At 40.2% G+C, this 23,300-nt stretch overlaps 1 protein-coding gene across 4 annotated transcripts in view; it reads right to left on the bottom strand.

Moving 5' to 3' along the window:
* The window catches only part of LIN28B (lin-28 homolog B), a 104,623-nt gene that overhangs the window by 34,404 nt on the left and 46,919 nt on the right, over positions 1-23,300 (bottom strand). For all 4 annotated transcript variants that reach the window (XM_055811010.1, XM_055811011.1, XM_005244044.3 and 1 more), the window contains one exon: positions 10,844-11,028. In XM_055811010.1, coding sequence (XP_055666985.1) covers positions 10,844-11,028 — 185 coding nt within the window. The remainder of the gene's footprint in view (positions 1-10,843; positions 11,029-23,300) is intronic.

The raw sequence follows: 23,300 nt of genomic DNA, 5'->3' as shown, positions 1-23,300 counted from the left end.
TTCAGCTCGGCCAATGGCCACCTTTGTTCTCTCTTGCACATGTACATGCAGTTTCTTCCATGAAACAGTCTCTTCATCCTCAGCCTACAGTGTCACAGTACAGTTTCAGAGAAAAACCAGTACAAATCCTCAAGCCCAGCTGCTAGTCAGAAGAGCATTCAGGCTAATTTCTACCCATTACATACAAATTCACCATTCAAAAAAGAAGGAAACCATTAACAGCCCGTGGACCAACATGCAAGTTCTCCTACACAGCCTTTTCTCATTTGCTGCACAAAATATAAGACAGGTAGTGTACTACTTCTTTAGCCTGCTCAATTCAATGCTTGGACTCATCATTAAATCCAGCTAAAACTTGAACACAATACAGAAGTACTGACTTCAGGGCTCTCACTAAGATCTCTTCATGCATTACAAATATTACTTTGCAATGGCTCTATGAAATTGTGTGGTTTGATCAGTCTCAACAAAACGCACAGGATTCTGGAACACAAGAAAAAAAGCCAAAATATTTTTCCAGAGGAGCCTTATTCTAGGCGCCCAATTGAAATATCACAGCCCAGAGAGCACTTACTATTTTATAGCACCCAATACATTTAGGGCAAAGCTCAAACCAAACAACTGTTAACAGCTAGGAGTATTTGGTGGTTCTGCAAAACAAAATCCAGATGTGTCATGTTTGTCACCCAGTAAATGAGAAACATGCAATAAGGAGACATTTGCAAAAAGTCCCATTTCAGATCAATCCTCCCAGATCTGATCGAATCACTTCAGCCTTCGCTGGGCTGCAAAGCAGGAGCTTGCATCACACCTACACTTCAACTCCCTTGTTCATTAGCTCTTTACTTGCAACAATTTTTCAAAATAGGGGAGACTTTGATTCAATCTCTGTGCCTGGCTGCCTGCACTCCCTAAAGAGTACCTGAACTACCAGCTTTGAGATGATAATTTGGAAACTGGGAAAATTCTGTGTTTCTCATATTGACACCATTTTCAGTTGTCTGCCCTCTGCTCCCCAAGCCCTTCTCTTCCCTCTCCTTCCTCATCTCCCGTGTTTGTGTTTTCATATTCCTGCTCCATCCTAATCTCTCCCCCTGTCCTTGAAATATCTTCCTGTCACCCTGCCTGAGGGATCATAGACACCACAGGAACATTTCTATTTGAGCTCCACTGTCTTGTCTCTGAACAGCTTCACATTACCAGAAGAATCAACTGCAAAGTCCCACTCAGTTCTGCTACTTCTGGATGGAGGGTGCTGCACCGCTGTGAAAGAGTGACTTAAAACAGGGGGGGGGGGCCAGGGGTGTTTGGTTTTGGGTTGTGTGTATGGGTGTGTGTGTGTTTTGTTTCTTTTCCAAAAGTAAACCTACTTCTCCTGGTGTAAATATAGCCTTAAACCCATGATTTCTTTCAGGACGTAGCCTATGTCCTGAAAGGAGGGTGTAGTGAGGTGGGTATCAGTCTCTTCTCCCAAGTAACAAGTGATGGGAGAAGAGGAAATGGCTTCAAGTTGTTCATAAGGTGGTTTAGATTGGATATTAGGAAAAATTTCTTCCCCAAAAGGGTGGTCAAGCATTGGAACAGGCTGTCTGGGGTGATTGAGTCACCATCCCTGGAAGTATTTAAAAGACATGCAGATGTGGTGCTTAGGGACAGGGTTTAGTGGTGGACTTGGCAATGCAAGGTCAACAGTTGGACTTGATGAACTTAAAGGTCTTTTCCAATCCAAACAATCCTATGATTCAACCTCTTATTACCTGCTTGAGAAGTGCTCTAGCACATTGTAGGTGCACTTGGGGGGTGGGGGAGGTGCACAGTGGAAGTAGCAGTAGTGTGCCTGTAGCATCACTACAGAGATGACTACCTCCATGACACATTCCTCTTACATAATGAGCTGCTGAGCTTCTTGACAAAATAAGTTATTGAAGTAAATTCACATTTTTAAGTGATTCATGTTTAAGTAGGTTTGATATTTAAGTGTCAAGGACAGAAACATGAGGCCACAGCTAATAAAAGAAACAGCTGTAATGATCTGGAATTATATTACTGCACAGACTTCATTAAACTGAAGTTAAAGCGCATCAGAACTTTTATTACTTCTCAAGAGCTTCAGATTCATCAACAGCAGTAAATCAAAGGCAACATTTTGGGAATATCTGATTCAGCGGCCATGCTATAATTCAGTTTTCTCTAACTTTCAAGTTCTTGGTATCTTTTTCAACAGGCCAAGATCTATGGCAAATTTTTCCATCATCTGGAATCACCATTATAATCTGTCCTTAGTGTTATGTATTTACTGTGTGCTTTGACTGAGTTTGCTAGGTGATGCTGGAGTGCAACACATCAAGGAACACAAGGAAATACAACCGTTTTCCTAAAATAAGAGGGACTGAGGTTTAATTATTTACACTGAGTATTTCCATAAAATACAGCACAGACTGTGCATCTTTCAGAAAGACAGTTCATCCTGTGAACAGTTCTGTGAGCAGTTCATTGATAGCTATAGCACGTAACATGAGCAGAAAGCAGCACAGTCTATAGTCAGGGTCAACATCAACTCAAAAATTAATTTCCACCATTGGGGAAGTTTTTCAAATAGTGACCCTTTCCCTCGTACTTTAAAAGCAGAGGCTTAATTATTTACTGAGTTGGGCCCTGAAAATGTATGCATTTTTATGTTTATTCTTGTCTACTTGAAAGTAGTATATTAGTATAGTAGTAAGAAATTAAACAAGTGAGAAATTTGAATTAAGAAAGATGCCAGTTACATTGATTTTTAGAAACAGAAATGACGTTTTGAATTATTACTGAAGTACTTGTAGCATACACTACTGAAGTTATGCATAATCTCTGTTAACTTGAGTGAAGTTCTCAGTTCTTTCTTACTTCTCAATTCCTTCAGATATGAGGAATCATTACTACAGGTAAGACTCCAGTGTGATCATTAGGCATATCAGTACACCGTAGCAAAGGCATCAATGGTACTTTACTGTAAATGAGAGCTCATCCCTTGATGAAAGAGGGTAAAATACTCAGAAAACACAAGGCCTGAGAAGACATCCAATTAAAGAAAAACACTCTGCATTCTGAAAAGAGCATATGTATTTAAGAAATCCATGTGCTGTGCAGGGATAGTTTTACTCTACATAAGGCTGCATAAAACCACCACCTTCCTACTCACTTCATCTGTTCCTTGTACATTTTCAGAATTTTATCTACTTACTTTAGCATCAAATTTGGATTTTTTATTATAAACACTATGGAAAATTTGGGGCCTCTCTCTTCTCAACTGTACATGCACACAAACAGATACCAAAGACAACTTTATTCAGGCTCTACTCTGTTCTTAATACAAGCTTGAATTAAGTAAATTAAGCTTGGATATCACTTAGTGGTACCACTGCCACCAGGTTCCCAGCTCTTGCTTTAGCACAGAAATTTGCCTTCACTTGAAGCATATAAAAAGCCCTATCAGAAGGCACATCTGATGGAAAGAAAGCACATATTTTTGTGTGTTTTGTGGATTTGTACACCTAAGTGCAAAGACCAATTCCCACCCGCAACCGAGTGAGCAGGCTGAATCACCATATGGTCATGCAAGTTCACCAGCATGTGGGACCTGAAAAGAGCCCTTACTTTCAAGTTGCCCTGTGATGAATTTGGTAGTTCAATTGTTTGAAACCAGAAAACAGCCTTTCAGATGAACGAGGAATTGCCTGTATTACCATCCCAAAATAACTCTACCTGACCTTTGTCTCAGAAGCAGTGCAACTAGTAACGGATCAAAGCAAGCTTTGTAGCCTCTATCTAACTATGGCCACTTGGCTTTGTAAATTAAACAATGTTTGTTCTCTACATTTAAAATCTAGTATGGGATTTCCTCCATGTCTTCTGAAAGACAAAACCTTTTTTTCTAATATTATACATATTGTTATGCACAACTGTAACCATTTCTACACCTAGCCCCAATGTTCAAGTACTGATCTTTCAGCTCTGCATCCTGGCTCTTGACTGTTTTGAGCTACGGAAATAGGCAGGAAGAGAGACCCATTATCTTTTGAGGAAGGCAACACCCGATGCTGTGTGCTGGATCTGGGGGTAGAAGCTAGGCTAGCCATGGCTGCTCTCTTCTCAGAGGCAAGGCTTTCCTTCTTGTGTTCTCACTCTGAAGCACTTACTCTACCGTATCTCTACACCTGGCATTTCCAGAAGACTGAAGTTTAGCCACACCCTAGGCTGGAGATGAAATCATGCCAAACAGTCTAAGGTCCATAGCCACTGGGCACTATACGCAGCCAGCAGCAGATTTTTTTGTATTTCCTTGCTTAACCTTCCTTTCATCTTTTGGTGAAGAAAATACTCAGTCTTGGAGATCTGATTCTATTCTCATCAGGCTGGACGGACCAAGTCCTGGAAGCACACTGTGTGTTTGGTACGCAGGAAGACTGTGGCTGCTGAGCTCCCTTAAACACAGATGAGATGATGTAGATTTTAATAAGGGACATCTAATGAATACATGCAGTGACACTTTTCATAGGCTTGTAACAGACTTGGATGGGTCTGCACAAACACGAAGAGAAATTAACGCCCTGCCCTTGAGATCCATCTTCAAGCTAGCTTTCAAGGCTCCGAACCACAGCACCAAGTGGCAGCTATTTTTAAAAGTTGCCTATTCTTTAAACCTATTAATTTTTATCCCACTCTTGGAAAAACCTGAGCTGTTGCTAAGCCTTCCCAGAAATTGTCAGCCTGAAAAAAAAGAGCAAGCATGGAAAACTTTGTCTCTAATGATTGCAGTCCAGCAAAAATGTAACCTCCTTAAAGTACTGGAGTAGTACAAAGCACTCGGGCTTTTTGGGTTTTGCTGCTGCCTTTTTTTTTTTTTTAGTCTGTCAGCATTCTGCCGTTTCTGTTACCAGCAGTTCATACTAGTTTAGTGGCTTATTATGGGACAGTCAGCAAATACCAGTAATAAGATCCTGTAAGGAAGCACATCTCAAACTGGTGTTTAGCCCCCTTTCTAGCCTATTGTCTAAGTGTGCAAATTATTAACTGTATAAAACTCTGCACAAATAATCTCAAATGCTGCTTGAGAATCCAAGAGGAAGTTGTGTCCAGCAACTCAGATACTAGTTGCCTTTTGCAGATTAGGCACTGATACTGAAGAAATGTCTAAACCACTAACTGCCAGAGATGGACAGCTATGCTTCCCTATTTCTTACAGTCTCTCCTTGAATACATGCTCCTGTTGGAAAAGAGGATAGCAGGCCAGAGGGACCTCATTTCACAATGAGCTCCAAAAGCACAAGTGGTCTTTGTGGTCTGTATGCCTAAGAGGGGTCTCAGACATCACTGGAAAGAGGAACTAAACATCCAAAAGAAGCAGGGAAAAAGCAAACAACCAAGAAAATACCCTATGCTTGAAAAATGGGAAAAGCAGGAATGAAAAATGGAAAGAAACTATTCTTATAATCTAAAACCTGGTGAAAGAGAGTAAGGGAGGAGAAGGTGTCCACACTTTTAATTTCTGAAAGACCACCCGTGAGTAAGGTCCTTTTGTAAGGCAGTATTTTTAAGAAATCTGTATAAAAGCCACGCAACTACTGCATTATTTCTGTGTCACCTTACTCTTTAGAAAACAGTAGAACTGTGAAAGCGATCTACCTTGGAGAGCAGCAAGAAAATTCAACCTTTTGACAATGACATGCTGACACCATTTCAGGCCAAAGGCTACAACTCCCTGAACTTTTCTCATCTCTTTCTCTGGTTGGCCACATACTGTTGCATTGTCTGCTCCCTGTTTCGCCCCAGTGCTGTTCAGGATCTGCCCAAAGCGGGTCCCTGGGGCTGGCTGAGGGCAGGGACTGGACATGCCTCCTGCATCATAGCTGTATGCGGTGACCGGCAGCCTGGCCTTGCCTCCCAGCTCTCAGGCAAAGGGACTCTGATGAGCTTTCTCCATCTCTGCCTGAGCCCCATCCATTAAGCACAGCTTTTATGAGCTTCTCCCATTTTGGTACTAGTAGTTCAGGGCTCTCCTGAGTGGCTTGTGCCACTCTCATTATTCATGTCTCCTTCAGAAAAGTCTGCTTGGCTCAAGCTGTAGGAGGCTTTTCTATGAAAATTAAATTTTACGCTTGAGCCCTGATTCAGTCAGTAGAGATGGAATTTATATAACCTCAAGTTTGAAGTGACTCTGTACCATGTAACTTTGCTGTCCTAAACTAGCTTTCCTAGCCCTTTAACTTCAATCCAAATGTCCCTCACAGCACTCCACCATACTGTCATCTTCGCCAAATTGTACCACAGCAGTTTAGTGGCTGTTATGTGCAGATCATGAGCTTTTAAAGATTACTTTTAAGATTTTCTTACTATGGTCCAGCTTCAGATCATCCACAGAATGTCTTCAGGTATTAAATCCAATTTCTGTCTGACTTGGACACAAATTAATTTTAAGTGACAGTTCATCAGGGACGTATTATATAATTTAATTACAGCCCCCCTTCCCTACGTGACTATTTCCACCCAATCAGTGGTTTAGAAATATGTTTTTCTTCATTTGAAAATTATGCTTTTGGTCATGTCCGAGAGTTACTGGCAAACACCATTTATTACATCTTAACACAAAAACACTTCTTCGCCGGTTGTCTCTCCTCTTAGATGTTTAAGTTGGAAAAATGTTTTTGAAGTGTTACATCAGTGCTGCAGTGCATGTCACTATTTAGCCAGCTGAGCTAGAAGTACACAGCTATTTCACTAGCCATATTCCTAGAACACAATTCAGCATCACTGTTTATCCAGTGGAATGCTTCATTAAGCTCCCCCATTTCCAGCAGTTTCCAACTCCCTCCCCTCAGAGTTTACTTGCAGGGCTGCACTATAAATCAAGTCAGTGAAATGTTTCATGTCAAACCCAAAATCTCACAACATACTGCTTATTTATTACATGTTCATATTCAAACCACTTACTGATACAGGTCATCCATGCTAGAAAGCTTCCCTGCCACAAGTGTGATGTTAGTGGAGGGCAGCATAGAACTGAAATGCCAAAATTTAGAACCGGGAGATAGAGCTATACCCTTAATTATTTGTTCCTTGTCCCTTCTTCCTTGCTTTATTTTATTGCTTCCATTTTGGTGTAAATACTTAATAAAAAAAAAAAAAAAAAAAAAAAAAAAAGCTGTCATCCTATCCCCCTCCCCCAGCCAAAAACACTCCATGTGGAGCAAGTGCCAAGCTGAGCAGATGCAGCACTACAGACATTCTGCCGAAAAGGTATCAAACAGTGAGCTCCTACTAGGAATATTTACAGGTACTGGATAATACCTCTAGGTCCCCAAGGTAACTCTAGCTTCTAGTCCTGTGAGCATCATGCATCTTCTTTGTTAACATTGTGCCAAAGGTCTGTGGGTGAAATTTATTTAAATATACACTGCACTAAAGGGTATTTTACCAGCTATATAAATTTATAAAAATAAATAAAAAGTTACAACTGATAAAATGGTCTGTTACCCAGTTTCATTTTAGGTCACATACCAGTGCTGGGAGTGTTTGTTAAAAAAACCAAACAAAACGCCCAAACAAAAACCACCCACCCAATTTTTTTCCTTCCTCCCTTTTCCTCCTCCAGACTTTATTTTGAAGATGGTGGGCTAGGTTTTGATTTCATTTATTCTACTCTAAATCAAGATTTCACAGACTTGTCTGCAAGATACTAAACAGGTGATTAAGATGTGAATTCAGAGTACTTTGTCTTTTCTGGATCTCCCTGTGGTCACTCCTAGAGAGCAGCACAGCATGTTTTTGTGTCAGCTCACTGCCAAAGTTAAGCAAAACACACTGTGTTTGGCATGTGTTAAGAGTTCCTGCAAAGAGATCCACAACCCGCTGCAGTGTAATACATTACCTAAGTCAGAGATGAATTTGTAGAGACCAGCCCCTCCCCACTGTACATCTCTGACATAAAACACCACTTCTGAACCTAGCACTTGTCAGATGCAAATTCCAGCTGAGCCTTGTTTAGAAACCTCCCCCCTAGCCTAGATTACACTAGACCCTGTGAAAAAATTCTGTATGTAAGACACACGGATATTGCAATAGCTTAAAGTAAGGTCCGTGAACCTAAAGCCTGCAGGCTGCTTATAGTGACAGCTTCACTTCACATGGACCACAAAAGACTTTCCTCATACTGGCATGCGGAAGCATGCTTGCTGAGAAAGATGCCGAAGTGGCCAGTATCACTGTCAGCAATTACAAAGCCTTCCCACCTATGCTGTAAAAATAATGTGGCCCACAGTAATGCTGAAGGGGTAATATCATAGTACAGTCCTCACAGCAACAACAGTCTGCAGAGTACAGAGACTCCGGGTCTATTGTGGAAGCCCCACAAAAACTACCAACAAGCATCAATATTAGCAACCTCATTGTCTTGACTTCTTTTCTTCCCTCTCTGCACATGTTGCTGCTTTGTCCTTTCTCCCCCCCTTGCTATCTCTAACTCCTTCTCTCTGTCTTCCCTTCTGCCCTAATACACCATTATTATAGCTATGTGATCCATTCAAAAAGGATCAAAAAGGATCCATATAAAAAGATGCACCGAGGCTGGGCCCTCACACTGTTAAACTGATGAGCACAAGAAGTTGGAATTAGCTTTTTCGTAAATGGAGGCAGTTCTCACAGTACAACACCAATCTTCAAGAACTTTTCCATTACATATCAGAGATGCACCTTCTTTACTGGCCAGATGTTCAATCAAAACTAATTTTCTTTCAAGCAAAGATACTACTCCTCACCGAGTGATGTCAGTGCCACTTCAAACATTTCAAATTTTAGACTTTTTTGGTATCTAATGACTTAAGTGTAAGAATTTTGAAACAGAAGTGGGTAGATGGTTTTGCCCACGTTTTCATATTCAAACCAATTTAATATTTCTTTTCCTTCTTTAAAGGCAAGTGAACATTAAGGAGTACAGTGCTTCATAGATCATCTCTCTGCACTGTTTTTCAGGGTGTATCTGTTTGGTTTTTTATGTGCTTTAGCTATGAAAAAACATTACGGAAAGTAGGATTCATCTCATCTAACTTTAAGGACTTGTAAAAGTAGTATCTACAGCATGGGAGCTAGGCTCCCTTCGTAGTCCCTGAAAAGAAAAAGCCACAAGGCAAGATTCATCCACAGTATTTTAGATGCTTCCCTAGGATGAGATGAATTCAGAACTCTGAAAGCATTGGCTCCACTGTGCAGTACAGATACCTGCATTCGTTCAGACCCCTGTCCCCTTCAATACGTAGTTTTTGCTGTCTACTTACAACCTGTCCACTTAAAAGTCAAGGTTTTTGAAGCAAGGACTGTCTTTTCCTCATATACACATGCAACAAACAGGACAACAGTATCATGACTGCATGACTGTGGCCTTTATATGCTGCCACTGTATGAAACATCAGTAACAGAAGCAATGCTAATACCTTAAACAAATTAGTACTTACAGTCCATGGAAAACCAATGGTTTAAATAAGAACTATACTGGAAGCCTAGCTTGAGCAAAAAAAAAAAATAACAACTTCACAGCCATTGCATGCAGCATAACTTTGAAAGGCCAGATATGGTGAACAATCAAAAAGACAGCTTTGTCCAGCTTACAAAGTCTCTCCTTGTTGTGGTTATGGACTGTGATCTGTTACAGCAGCAATAAATTTTATTCATGGCTTTCAGCTTTTACAAAGAAGGTGAAAGAGACACAACTATCTTCTTGTCTCCAGTCCTTAATTAAGAAAAAAAAAAAAAAAAAAAAAAAGAAAGAAAAAAAAAAAAAAAAGAAGAAAAAAAAAAAAGAAGCCTTTTACAGAGGTGGGGACAAACTGAGTTCATCTGTAGCCTGCAAAGGCTTCTGATCCCCCATTTCTCGAGGCAGGGCCCTACTGCCTTTCCAGGTGACCCCCTCTTTCCCAAGCTACTCTTTGCTTCAGAATTTGCAATGGAAGAGAGCCTTCTCACAGTCATGCCATATATCAAATATTGCAGGCAAAACTTGGCTGTTTGGATGTTCTTACTAGGATCCTTCACAAACTATATATACCCCTTGATCTCGGCCATTACAGCTATGGGCTGGGCAATACCATGAGGAAAAAAGGGAGATTCACCTAAATACAAGCTTTGGGGCAAGAAGGCTTCCTCTGGGAACTAGATGCAGGTGGCTTTATAGTGAAGATGATTACGGAACTTCTTCAAGCCATCAGAGGCGGAAAGTAAAGTAAAACAGTGCAAGTCAGACTGCTGCACTTGTGTATAAAGAAGTGCAGCTCTCAAGACTAACCTGAAATTTGTAACATATTATTACATTTCTTCAGACCACCAGGCATTGAAAGCTTCAAAACCACTTGATACTCTTGCTCACTAAATAAAAGAAATAATTAATCAAATTATGTACACCTCAACCCTGATTGCACCACCTACCCTTTCTTCTGTACAAAACTACCGATGCGCTGCACACAAGTCTCTTCAGCATGCAGAATTCTCACCTAAATATGACATTATTTCACCTGTATTCAGACAGACCTTTCTTATCAATCTAACGGCAATATTTTCAAAATAGTATTACATTCTTTTGCAGGCCTCCTCTAATTCAATAAAACCTTCTCAAGTAAAACCAATCAAATGGGTGATTTATGTAGTTGTATATGTACATCTTACTAAGTTTAATCAGTGACTAGGCTACATGTAAAAGCCAAATTTACACAGAAGGGTTTCCTTTCACAAATGAGTAAATGCTGAAAACATATTTTCCAAGATAAACTTGCAAAGAACAAAAAAGGGGGGAGGGGGAATAGCAAAGTAAGGTAATTACCTATCTCCCTTTGGTTTTCTTTTTTGTACTGTCTTCCCTTTGGGTCGTCTTTCACTCCCTAAACAGGGGCTCCCACCAGGGCCTGTTACCCGTATTGATTCAAGGCCTTTGGAAGATTTCTTAAAAGTAAATTCCACTGGTTCTCCTTCTTTTAGGCTTCTAAATCCTTCCATGTAAAGCTTGCTCTGTAAACAGGAAAAATACTCTTGGTTACCATTGCCTTAAAAACAATATTTACATTCATAATCAACAGAACAAATTATCCTGTCTACTATCCTACAATACACACAAGTTGAACAACAGTTTCCTCTAGGTAGCTACAGCAGACGCTACTACAAATTATATTCCTTGACACACTGAAAACACTAAATAAGTAACAAGAACCTATTTTCAGTATCAGCAAAACTGAAATAATGTTTTCCTTTTCTGTGATGAATGCTATAGACCTAAGCAGCAGAGAAAATGCTGTATTCTTAAAACCACTAACAGGCATTTTTAACAAAATGGAAGAAGAATGAATGTTCACTTCAGCGATAATTCATTTATGATCAAAATTATCATAACTTGTATTCCTTATATCTGGGACATGGCTCTGCTGCTCTGAAAATGGATCAAAGATACCATGAGCACAAAAGGCAGGAGGAAGGCACCCTGAACAGTCCACTGAAACAGGCAATTGAAATATCCCTAGTGAGCTGCTAAAATTTCTGGTCACTACCCCCAAAATCTTATCTAGTTCGCATGATTCAGGTATGGGTTTGTATTTTCATTCACAGAAAAGGAAACTATTACCATCAGGGCAAGTGAAATAAATACTAATAAATCTGTTGATATTACACTGTAACAGCAAATCTTGGACAAGCTGAGCTCAACAGGAGCTCACCATGGATTTTGATGCAATGAAAATTTTCATCTCAATTCCTAATAAATTATATATAATAGTAAAGTCTACATCCCAGGACAAATCTGATGAATCAAACTCTTAAAATGATCAAGTTAGGTGAGACAAGGGTGGGGGGGAATAAAATGATAGGCACTGGTTGCACTAAATGTTTATTTAGAAATTACACATTACATCAATGAGATCAGTTGGACTCAGAGAATATTAAAAAAATCCATCAATTTCCAAACACTTGTAGTTTCTGCAAGACAGTTATGAAACATGTTTTCTTCCTTTGCTCATGAAACTCTTCATAGCAGAGAGAAAAATCTATCCCGACTGACTCTTAGTCAGCTCTGCAGCACTCACTTGGCTGAACCATGGAGTCAAGAAGGGAGTCTTCACTGCAGGGGGCATCCCACTCAGCCACGTCAAAAAGAGCCGACTGACACAACGAAATCACACCTACTACTCAACAAGTATAATTAGGGAATGCATTCAAATCATACAGCAATCCCTGACGTGGGCTGCCTGTAGTCATGTTATAGGAATGGGAGGTCTGCATCACCAAGACACTAGTTTAGCAGAGCACAAAACGGACACCTATAGAATTCATAGTTCACACACCAAGAGGGACCTGGTCTCTTCACAAAGATGCACAGAGAACAGGACAGGAGGCAACAGGGCTGAGCTGCTTTAGGGGAAACTCCATCCAGACATGAGGAGAAGATGCTTACTAAAAGAAGAATTAAACAGAGAAGCCTAGAGAAGTAGTCCAGTTCCCTCTGAAGACTCGGCTTAACTAACAAGGCACTGAATAACACAATCCAAGACCCTACTTTCAGCAAAAGGCTGGAGCAGACGATCTCAAGAGGTCCCTTCCAATCTAGACTTTTCTGTGATTTATGCATCTCAATCCAGAGCTAAATCACACCCAGTGAGACTAGAAAACAGGATTCCGGTGCCTGGTTCTGCAGAAGTTACCTCAGGAGACCTGTGTCACTTAACTTCTCCCTGTCTTTCTAAAGAAGGACACCACTGCAAAGTCCATTTCCCACAGCACTAATAAAATTAGTTAAAAATTACAAGGTAATCAGAAATATTTATTTTAATGAAACCATGTGAAAGTACATGCACCTTTGCTTCCAAAAATCCCCAAGTGTTGGACCCAGCTGAGTTCTCAGAGTCTACCCAGCAGCAACCATTCATAGCAGAAGATACTGCCAATGCCAGTCTGGCTGAGGGACTCAGTTGTTTATAATTTTTCCAGCAGCCAAAAGTAAGCAACACCACAGCTCCACTGGTTGGGACAAAGGCTGTTTTTGCTTATCCAGTTATGCAGCTCTAGTAAACATGGCTTTTCCACCAAATGTAACAGCGTGAAGCATTAAGACAAATAGTTGACTTTCTGGGTGAGAGGTTGAGCACTATTTAAATGAGAGAAGAAATACAAAATATCTGTTCCCTGAACCATAAGCTTGGCTGTATTTTGAAATGAAAATATAAAGTATGGAAAAATAAATACGCAAATCTTCTCATTAATACAACTGGAAGCCAGTAATTCTATATAAACCAATGAAACAGAACACCCAGGAAGGCAATATTATTTAAAGCAAGCCCTCCACCTTGAAAAGTCTGTATAGCAATAAGGGGATTGTTGTCACCATGAAGAAACATCCAAGTTCAGAATATGCCAAAAGAAGACATCACCACTCATCAACTGAAACAACAGATTCTGCCTGTGGAGTGAATCCATCCCTGGGTCCATCCACACCCCTTCAGTCTTCAGCAGCCACCGGGGAGACCCTTGTTAAAAGGAAAGAATGTGTTTTGTCCCAAACTAAAACATACTGTTAAATGTTCCAAAACTAGACAATCATGACAACACAGACGGGTACTGATCACAAGGGGAACCTCAAGCAGGTAAACGTAAGCCTGTATTTCTCAGTAATGCTGAACATGGCATGGATGCTTTTGTCTTTTTGTTTAATTACAACTTAATGAACATATAAGTTAAGTCTCAGCAAGACTTACACATTTTTCCTTTCTGAGTTGCACTGTTATAAAACAAATGCCAAAAGGTTGACATCTGATATGCACATAACATTATGTCTTCTACTTTACTTCAAAAGAAGTACTTCTTTAAACTGCAATCTAAACCAGGGCTTTGTTAGTACTCTAAAATGTTTGTATTCTTCTTATTTCATTTTTGCAACAGAACTTTTATTTCCAAAGAAAGCACTATATTTACAACAGAGATTTAACAATATATTTAAAAGCCAAAGTAATGGAACAATTATACTTTCATAAATCCTATGTTATACAACTGTACATTCTTTTGATGTTTGTTTTTTTCGAAGCACTTTTAACAACAGAAAATGTTGAAAAAAAACCACTCCGACTTACTTGCACAGTACTCTCCTTGAATACACCTCAATAGCTTTTCAATGTTATAGATGGATTTGGTGCTGTCTGACTTACTGTGTAAGTGTTTATTATACTACTATGCTGTCAGCCAGCTCACGGTGAGATTCTCTCAGGGTGTAATAACAATTCAAAGCCATTGTGAAAAAATGTCATTTGGAAACTAGAAAAACAAATCGAAAACCTGAATCCCTCTTAATTTGTCTGAAGGGTTGGACAAAAAATGCCTATAAAGTTGATATTTTAATGTTGAAAGACCTAGCTCACTATTTTCCTCATATTACTTAAACAAATAAAACCCACACAATTAAAAGCAGCCAGAGTTTCAAATCGGTGAACCATTTCTAGAGCTCTGAATGGGGTGTATGGGCACACCGCCAGTGAACAAAGGGAAAAACTTAAAAGCAACATGCTTTTCCTCCTTTCTCTTTCAGCTGTCACAGACTTTGCTGTTATTTTTACCAGCAGTCAATACAGTGATTTCAGACTAGAGCTTTTTTCTTTTTTAGCTTGACAGGGCCATTTCTGTGGGTTTTTTTATAGGTATCCTATTATTTCTTGGTATTTTAGCCTATGATTTAAAGTCTCACACACCTCTGTCACAAGTAACAGCTTGGTCCAAAATGCTGGCAATTTCATAAGAGTTTTAGCAACAATAAAAAATAGTAAGAGTGGAAAAATCCATGATCACAAGTTCTTGGAAAGCATTTCCTTCTACAAAACAAAAATCAAAACATAACAAATATAAATTATTAGCAAGATGTTTCCAAATAAAAATACCATTTCCTGGGCAGTGTCAGGGATTGCTTACAACTCTCACCAGGCTCTACAAAAGAAAGGAAGTTTGGAATTAAGGCTCATTACAGGGGCCTGATCGCCTCTAATACGTGTGCATTACTTTTATTGACAGTGTGGGGAAGGAAGGGAGAACAGGGCCCTCCCCAAGCACCTCCTCACAACAATTCTGCCATTTCTTATCAGGGCTGTGAACAACTGCCGTCGCAGGCATTAATTTATTGGGGGGGGGGGGAGTGGGGGTAGTGGTGTGGATTTACTCTGTGGCATTCTGCTTAGATCATTTATTTTCTGTATCTCTCATTTCTGCCCCTTTTTATCTAGTGATTGATTGACTGCTCGGTACAATGACCAGATGCCAGCAGTATGCCAGGTTTCCCAAAGTAAGAAACAGTTTTCCCTCCAAAATTATCTACAATTAAATCCAGACATGAAGGAAAGCATATCCTGAAGCCCAACTGCACTGAAGATCTTAAGAAAGTCTCTCCACAGCAACCCCATGTAGTTCCGTCAAGAGCCAGCAACCTTGAGTAAAGCTGGAGTACAGAGTAAGAGCACACAGAAGCAAAACAATTTACACTGGATCTATACTAGTGCTCTTATCTGCATTAGGTCAAAACAAGAATTTAACTGTTGTACACTGCAAATGTTAGGGGAAGTGCTGCAAAATACTATCAGTTGCCTGATTCAAGTCCTGCTGCAAGGACTTTTGCTATCCACCAAACGTTCATTTTAGGAGGTTTGTGAAGATCATGTATTTCTTGCAAAGCAGAATGCCAAAACAAACAAAATATCCACCACACTGAACAACAGCCCCTCCAAGAGCAACGCGTAGTTCTGCTGCGCTAACACAGAATTCAAAGGCTGGGCACCCACAAGCCAACTAGTCTGTTCCTCCTGCTGACCTCAAGGGCTTTTTCCTGCTCCCATGGGCTTATCTTGCACCAAATCTGGCACCTCTCTGTCCTCCCCATAAACCAATTTAACTCACTAATCTGACAGGAAATAAACTCAGTTTACGGGGGGTGGGGTGCAGGGCGTGGATAATAGGAAGAGGAAACAGAGATAGATTTTTGTTTTTCTGGTGATCAACATCTGTTCACAGAAAGGTTCAACAAGTTCCTGGGCACACACAGTGGAAATGGTAACTTTTGAGATGAGAATATTTTCCTGAATATTTTATGTGAAAAGAAAAATCTACAGTATTGCAAATATTTTTTAAGCTCACCATAATACAAATCAACTCTACCTTAAAAATAAAGCTATAAATGACTTTATGTCTCAAAGATTTGCACTTCAGCTCTTGGGCAATGATGAGCCACATTGCCTACTGTAAAGTTACTTGCAATAGCTCACCATATCTAATAAAAATATACATGTAGTGTAAGACCCAGTATGTAGGCACTCGTACACTGCAACTTTACATCCTTATTTACTTAGAATTTGTCTTGAATTTCCACCTCAACCATACTCATGTGCATAACGCTGTTTCTATTCATCATCCTGTTGCTGTCCCCATACTGTTGCTCTTCTGAGAAGCGTGCAAAGATATCCATTCAGCTTTTGAACAAAAGGCACTAATTCAAAACCAGCTTCCCTATACAACAAAAGGATGTCTTCTTTCTCAATTTACTTACAGATTTAAAGAAACTTTTACTAACTGCTTTAAGTCTCAAGAACTTTAAATAAATTCTAAGTCAGCTTAATACTTTCTGTTCTTGTTCCACCACAACTTCCAAGAAGTGATTTCCTTTGATCATCTACTCCTCCTTCTTTCCCCATTACCTTTACTCTACCAGTCCCCCTCCCAGGAGAAGGTTCTCTGCTAGAAGGATTAAGTAACTTCCCAAAATTCTTCTTTTCCTTTACTTGGGACTGAAGTTGAACCTTTTCCCCATTTAAGCCTCCAGTACTTCAGCTCACTTATTTTCACTAACTAGTTCTCCTAATTTAACAAATGTTCACTTTTTATCATCCCATTAAACTTAAATCACATGAACCTAGTTCATGCTTTGTCTTCATTTTTTAAACAAACAGGTTTTCTTTAAGGTCAGCAACTCCTTCCAAGTCCAAAATAACACAACTTCTATTCTGAATTACTCTTTTGCTAAGAAAACTATTGACTGTCATGTACAGAAATAATCACATCATTACAATATCATTTGCGCTTTAATATAGATCTGGTCCACTACATAGCCTACAATGTTACTATTCCTATAGTATTACCTTCTCATAACATTGCTATTCCAGTGTCTGTATATAAATCCTAAGCTAGAGGTCTACAACACATCTTTCACAGTTCCTTCCCAAAGTGATTCTGACCAAACAGATTCTACTGTATCCATGCTACTGTTTGTTTCTTTGTATGGTGCCACTTCATGACACTTACTAATTTTCTGCATAACTTTCAGTGTTTGTGCTCAGGCCACGAATGCTATTTGGCCATGTTTCTGCTGCCTCTGTATCTAGTTACACATTCAGCACCAGCTGTTCTAGTTTTGTATACTAATGAAAAGAACCTGGATAATAAACATCTCATTTGGTTTTCTTCCTTGACCTCACCCTCTTTTCTCACTATAGTATGTATTTTTGCTGGTGTAGCACCTACACAACTAGTCTTCTACTAATAGCTTTCACCCTTTCTGTGCTCCTTAGCGTAGACCACTTGTGTTATTGCACGTGCAATTCTCATTTACCCAGTTTTCCTCCTTCTGTGCTTTAATACCAAGCGTGAAAATCAAGCCAGCCACTTCTCCCATTTCTTCATTAAGTATTTTCTCATCTGTCATGCCAGGAACAAGGTAAAAATTTTAGGATTCAGTTCAGTCAATTCAAAGGGACAGTTCCTCCTGCTCCACCTCAGTCTCACATTGCCCCAGAAGAAAACAGTTCACCTCTTCTTGGTAATGTCACGTTTTTCTGCTATGTTTCTGCTTCTTGAAACAGTTCTATGCAGAGCCAAAAAACTCACCAGCACACCACAAAAGACAACACATGAGTGTGCAGCCATGGCAGGTAAGGCTGTCCTGTGCAGCACCTTGACAACTCAGCACTTACACAGCCTCAGTGATCTCCAGAAACCACACTATTAATTCCAGACAGTTTTATAATAGCCTCTGAAATCCACCCATTGAAAAGCACTTTCTCCTCTTTACAGTCTCTCAATAGTCGGACACCTCCAAGCTTCCTTCTGAGAAGTGCTCCCTCGCTGCCAGCTGACCACACTGCCTTTGGGAGCCCCACAGATCCCCCAGGATGGAGGGCCTTCCCTTCCTCCGCTTGCCACTGAGCTGTTCCACCCTCAGGCAAGTGCAGTCACCTCACAAGACTGAAACCACCTCATTTTCTGTTCCAAATACTCATCTGCAGAAACCTGAAGCCTCTCTCTAGAAAAATCAGGAACAAACTAACGCGACCTTTTATGCAACCAATCAACAGGGCAGATTATCCTCTTTCTATTTTCACTGGGACCAGGCACTTTTTTCTCCATTTTTTCTTCTTTCATAAGACAAGGGTCTGATGTCCAGATGAACAGGCTCTTCAAGGCACCCTGATACTCTGTTCATTTTAGCGAAGCATCAAGTCCAAAACTTCCTGGCAGGGGTGAAAACTAACACAACTGTGGGCATCATGGTCCCTCTTCCCCAACAACATGCTGTACACTGAAAAATTCATGACAACAGTGAGCTACGTATTTTTGTAGTGTTCACCTAGGCAGAGTATTTTTCAAGCCTCCTTTCTGTTAAAAAACCCAGACCTTCAAGGCAAATGTCTAACCAGGCCACTCTTGAAGCTCATCTTCAACTACCTGAAGAAAGGAGGTGCCACACAGAGTCCTAGACCTTTTTTTCCCCGCACTTCCCACAAAAAAAGAACAAATAAGAAAAACATGTGGGCTACCAGAAAACCAATGAATGCCAACAAGTCTGGTTTTCTCAGTTTTTCCACAAGGGATATAAATACACTGAAACCTCCATGATGGATGTGACTGAGCTGTCTCCTGCCTGTCATTGCTCCTACAAGTTTAACGGTAAGGATAGAACACAGTATGGCTACAGTTCTAACAGATTTCAATGTAAATCATCCCATAAACACAGGTGAAAGTGCAAAAGCACAGGAAGGCGTAATGTACAACCCACACAGTTTGCTGCGTTTTTCAAATACCGAAAACGTAATCCAGTAGAAAGTACAGGCTCAATGGTAGAGTTATTACACCTAAAAATAAACCACAACTTCCTCCAGATTTACTACACCTTTCTGGAGTCGTTAACCACATAATCAGAAACAACTGCAGCACCTCTATTTTCCATGCCTGCCCTACGATGTCTATAAGCTTAGTTTCTGTGCTTCTCTGCACACCCTCCTGCTGCATGGTAATGACAATCCCCTATGCCAGGTGATGTTTTAGCTACGTAACGGTTTCCTATCCACCTCCCTTATCACCTCTTACCATCTCAAGAGACTGCATATAACCAAAAAGAAATTAGGCCCAGATTGTGCTCTGCTAATTTAAGTGTAGAATCAGAGAATCATAGAATCTTTAGGTTGAAAAAGACCTTTAAGATGTAGCAGAACCTCTCTCTGCACATGCACCTTTCCCTTCCCCTGCATGAAAGTGGCCTGAAAGAGAGTCATCTTTTCTTACTGCAGATGTTTAACATCATCTACAGGAGGCTGTCCATAACCTTTAAATTGGGTACCAGTAGCGAAAAAAAGTACCAGGAAAATATTGAGAAAGTGGTACATCCACCTTTTTGCATCCCAACTTTACATGAGAAAAACTGAGCAGTTCACGTCTCGCCAGTAAACGAAAGAATGGCTAACGCTTTGGGCAACTCAGAAGCCACAGGCTGACACTGAAAAAAGGTGTTTCATACAAATGATTCAGCAAGTCAGCTGTACAGAGGGAGTCCTGAACCTGTTAAGGAAGTTCAGCTCACCCTATTCTCATGGCAAAATACATCCCAGTTATAGTGACCTGTCTCTTTCTTCCTGAAGTGTAGTGTGACAAGTAGCGACTAACAACTCTGCAGCCCAACAGGGAAACAGCGGGCTGGGGAGAGGGTAGGTGGGTTGCATTGGTAGATACAGGCTAATACATACTCAGGACAGAAAGGATCATCTTACTTGTGAGCAGTAAGTTGAGGTAAGACTGTGGGGTGGGAAAAATGGAGGTATGAGGGAGGATGGTGGTTGGACTGTGCTGGAACTCAACAATTTGACTTTCTCAAGGGGCAGGGGACAGGGTGGTGGCAGGGCTGGGCCATGCTGAAAGGCCAGAAGTCCTTCGAAAGCAATGGGCTGGGACAATGGCCTGGCTGACAATCCAAGCTAAAACTGATCTGTGGAAAAGAAGTGGCTGACAGTTACAGTGGCTGTAGGTTCTCAAAGTTGCAGAAGAGCCAACTCCCCTTTCTTCCCAGGCTGCAAAGGCAGAGGAGTGGCTCAAGCCCTGGAATCAGAACAATGGTTTACAGCCCAGTCCTGACTTGGACTGTGCTAGCAGTCCACCACTACCACTACCTCCCTTTCCTTCTCCTTCTCTCCTGGTTGGTCACAGCTACCTGTAGGCTAGAGCCTGAAGAACTGACCTCATACCACCACCACCACAGAAACAGAGGCCACCAGCACAGTGCCACAACTGGAACCTCACAGGTCCCCACCTCAGGTGAGGTGCTTTCCAAAAACTACCATCAGCTGCACTAGTACAAGGCCCCTCCATGCTTCAATGACTTCTAATTCATTGACATCTAATTCAAGCAGAAGGAAGCAGTCTGCTTGAAATCCGCTAAGCTGGGGAGCAAGGGAGTAAGTGATGACGGATGGTATTTCAGTCAACTGGGAATAACTATGCCCTAAACAATCCCAAGACAAAACCCCATTATCTCGTAAACAGGAACCTTTCTTGAACTATTCTCAAGCTTTTGGGCAAATTTTTTACTTTTATGGTACAGGTGTCCTTGATTCCCGCCAAGGACTCATGTTGCACTGTGCAAGGTCCTGCACAAATGACACAAGGCACGGTTTCTCAACAGGCAAGGCACCAATGCTGCTAAATCATTTGGAGCTCAGAACCTACATTTACTATTTATTTTTTAATTCAATTTATTGAAATGCCAACATGCAAGTTAAACACAGAAATAAAATAGAATATTTGTTTACTAAAAACAAAGTCACCACGCACACAAAAATAAGACAAGAACATCTGACAAAACTGGTGGGGTTCAAATGTCATTGCTCATAAAGCAAAGAAGATAAATAGGCCTAAATTTTTATTGGGGCTGGTTTATTTTTAAGTTTTTGTTATTTTTGCATTATATATACTGTAAAACCAAAACACTACTTCTTTACTATAAAAGCAAAAATTAGAAACATTTATACTGTATTAACAATTCCTGAATTATGATTCAAGTTCTCTAGTATTTCTATGCTTCATTAATCTTCCTTAGCTATTCTTGTACAGCAGATTATGCATTTACTAATTTTTCAATTTTTTAAATCTAATGTTAGATAATCTAATATCTCATCAGTTATACCAACTTAAAATTGTAGTCAGCTGTATCTTAATTAGACACAATTTTACCAGAATTACAAATATTGATTAGATACTCCGATATTTGAATGAATTAACACTTCTGTCTTGAAGGAAGAATGAGCACAAAGTTATACTTAAAACATTTGTCACTTTTTTTTTTTGGAGGGAGGGAGTGGCAGATCATTTAAATGACAGTTAAGGTACTAGAGACCAGTGAAACTAGTAATAAATCTTTAACGCGGTCTGGACATAACAGGAAATGAATGGGTGACTTAAAATTAAATTATTTTTTTAGAAATACTCAGCAGTAGAAGACAGCAGTGTTCATGATTCAAAAAGTAACCTGAACTTGGCAGCACCTTTAAATTATTATTTGGGAGAGTATTTAATTTGTAACTTTACTATGAACTAGTTCTCAAAATAGCCGCATTTTAAAAGCTGACAGAAATGGTTGGTCCGGAGCCACTTCTGTTACCAAAGCATAAAGCTATATTCTGTTACAAAGGACACACCCAATCTTTCAGTGAAACACGTCTGAATTTACAGTGATACAAATGAGAGAACAGCATTTAAGGCAAAACCCTTCTAAAGTAAATGGAAGGCAGATTTTTATGGAAGTAACAAAACATTTTAACTATAAAGCAAACTACTCAAATTTATTAGCACAGGTATTGGGGCAGCAGTCAGAAATACCTGGATAACTATAGTAATAAGATACTATTTTAACAGTATAGTTATGATTGCATTTATTGAAGAAGTAATTGTGAAACTGGCGTATCATGCACACAACTGCATTAATCAAACGACACTAACATTGGCTTCTGCTCGGATTACACAATGCAAGGCTACTTAAATATCATTTAAGACTGATATTGAATCTGTCATTTTTATGCCCTAATTTTAGCATGCTCTGCCAAAGAATGTCAATGTTTTCTGAGGCCTCCTGAAAGAGGGTCAGACCAGCAGCAGCAGGAAGACACAAAGGGGTTCCTTAAGGACAAGTCCTTCTTCTTAGAATCTGCTGACACAGCTCCCATCAGCACTCATGGGGGAGAGCAGACCCAAAAATAACAGCCTGTTAACTCTGAATTTGTTTGCTTTTGTGGGTTGGTTACACCTCAGACATGCCAGACACATCTCATTATGAAACGTAAGCAGGTGACTAGTTCTGATGCAGTTATATAAGGCAAACGTTCCAAGGAGAAATCCTTCCCAGTACACATTGATGGTTTAGCTGCATCACCCAGTAATACCCCTTCAACATCACGATTTAAGCTGTAGACTCTCCCCTGTCCTTTCAATACTAAAAGCACACTGTTTCACAGGGCACCAGCAGCACGCATGGCATGCCCAGGTTCTCACTGCCTGTCGCTGACAAAGGGAGCACAAACAATGAGTATCTTCTCTTCCAAATACCTTTCCAGGTCAAGGTAGAGTAATACCAGCAATGCTGGCTTTGCAGTAGTTCCATTTTCTTAACTTCTGAGAAGTTTATTTCTATTGTGCCCACGCGCAGTAAGATAAAACCAGTCCTCTAAAAAATTTTATTCCTCTCAGTTCTGGCCAAAGGCTTTTCCTCCTCACAACATTACACTCCATATGGGAGAAAAACCAGAACTGTATAAAAATGGAAGTCTTTTCACTAAAACATACTTATGTTTCCACTCAGACTTTTTCCTGCATTAATGCAATGGTTTGATCTCACGGACTGCCGAACATCAGTGAAAGCTGCGAACCCTCCCCACACCAACAGCTCTGTACCCCCAAAAACCTGAAAGCCATAATAAACAAAATACAGCCTGAAATCTCTCCTTTAGAGGCCC

The sequence above is a fragment of the Falco peregrinus genome, chromosome 7, assembly GCF_023634155.1.
Source record: "Falco peregrinus isolate bFalPer1 chromosome 7, bFalPer1.pri, whole genome shotgun sequence".
Lineage (NCBI taxonomy): Eukaryota > Metazoa > Chordata > Aves > Falconiformes > Falconidae > Falco > Falco peregrinus.
The sequence above is the reverse complement of the archived record's forward strand: the minus strand, read 5'-3'. Positions and strand labels throughout refer to the sequence as shown.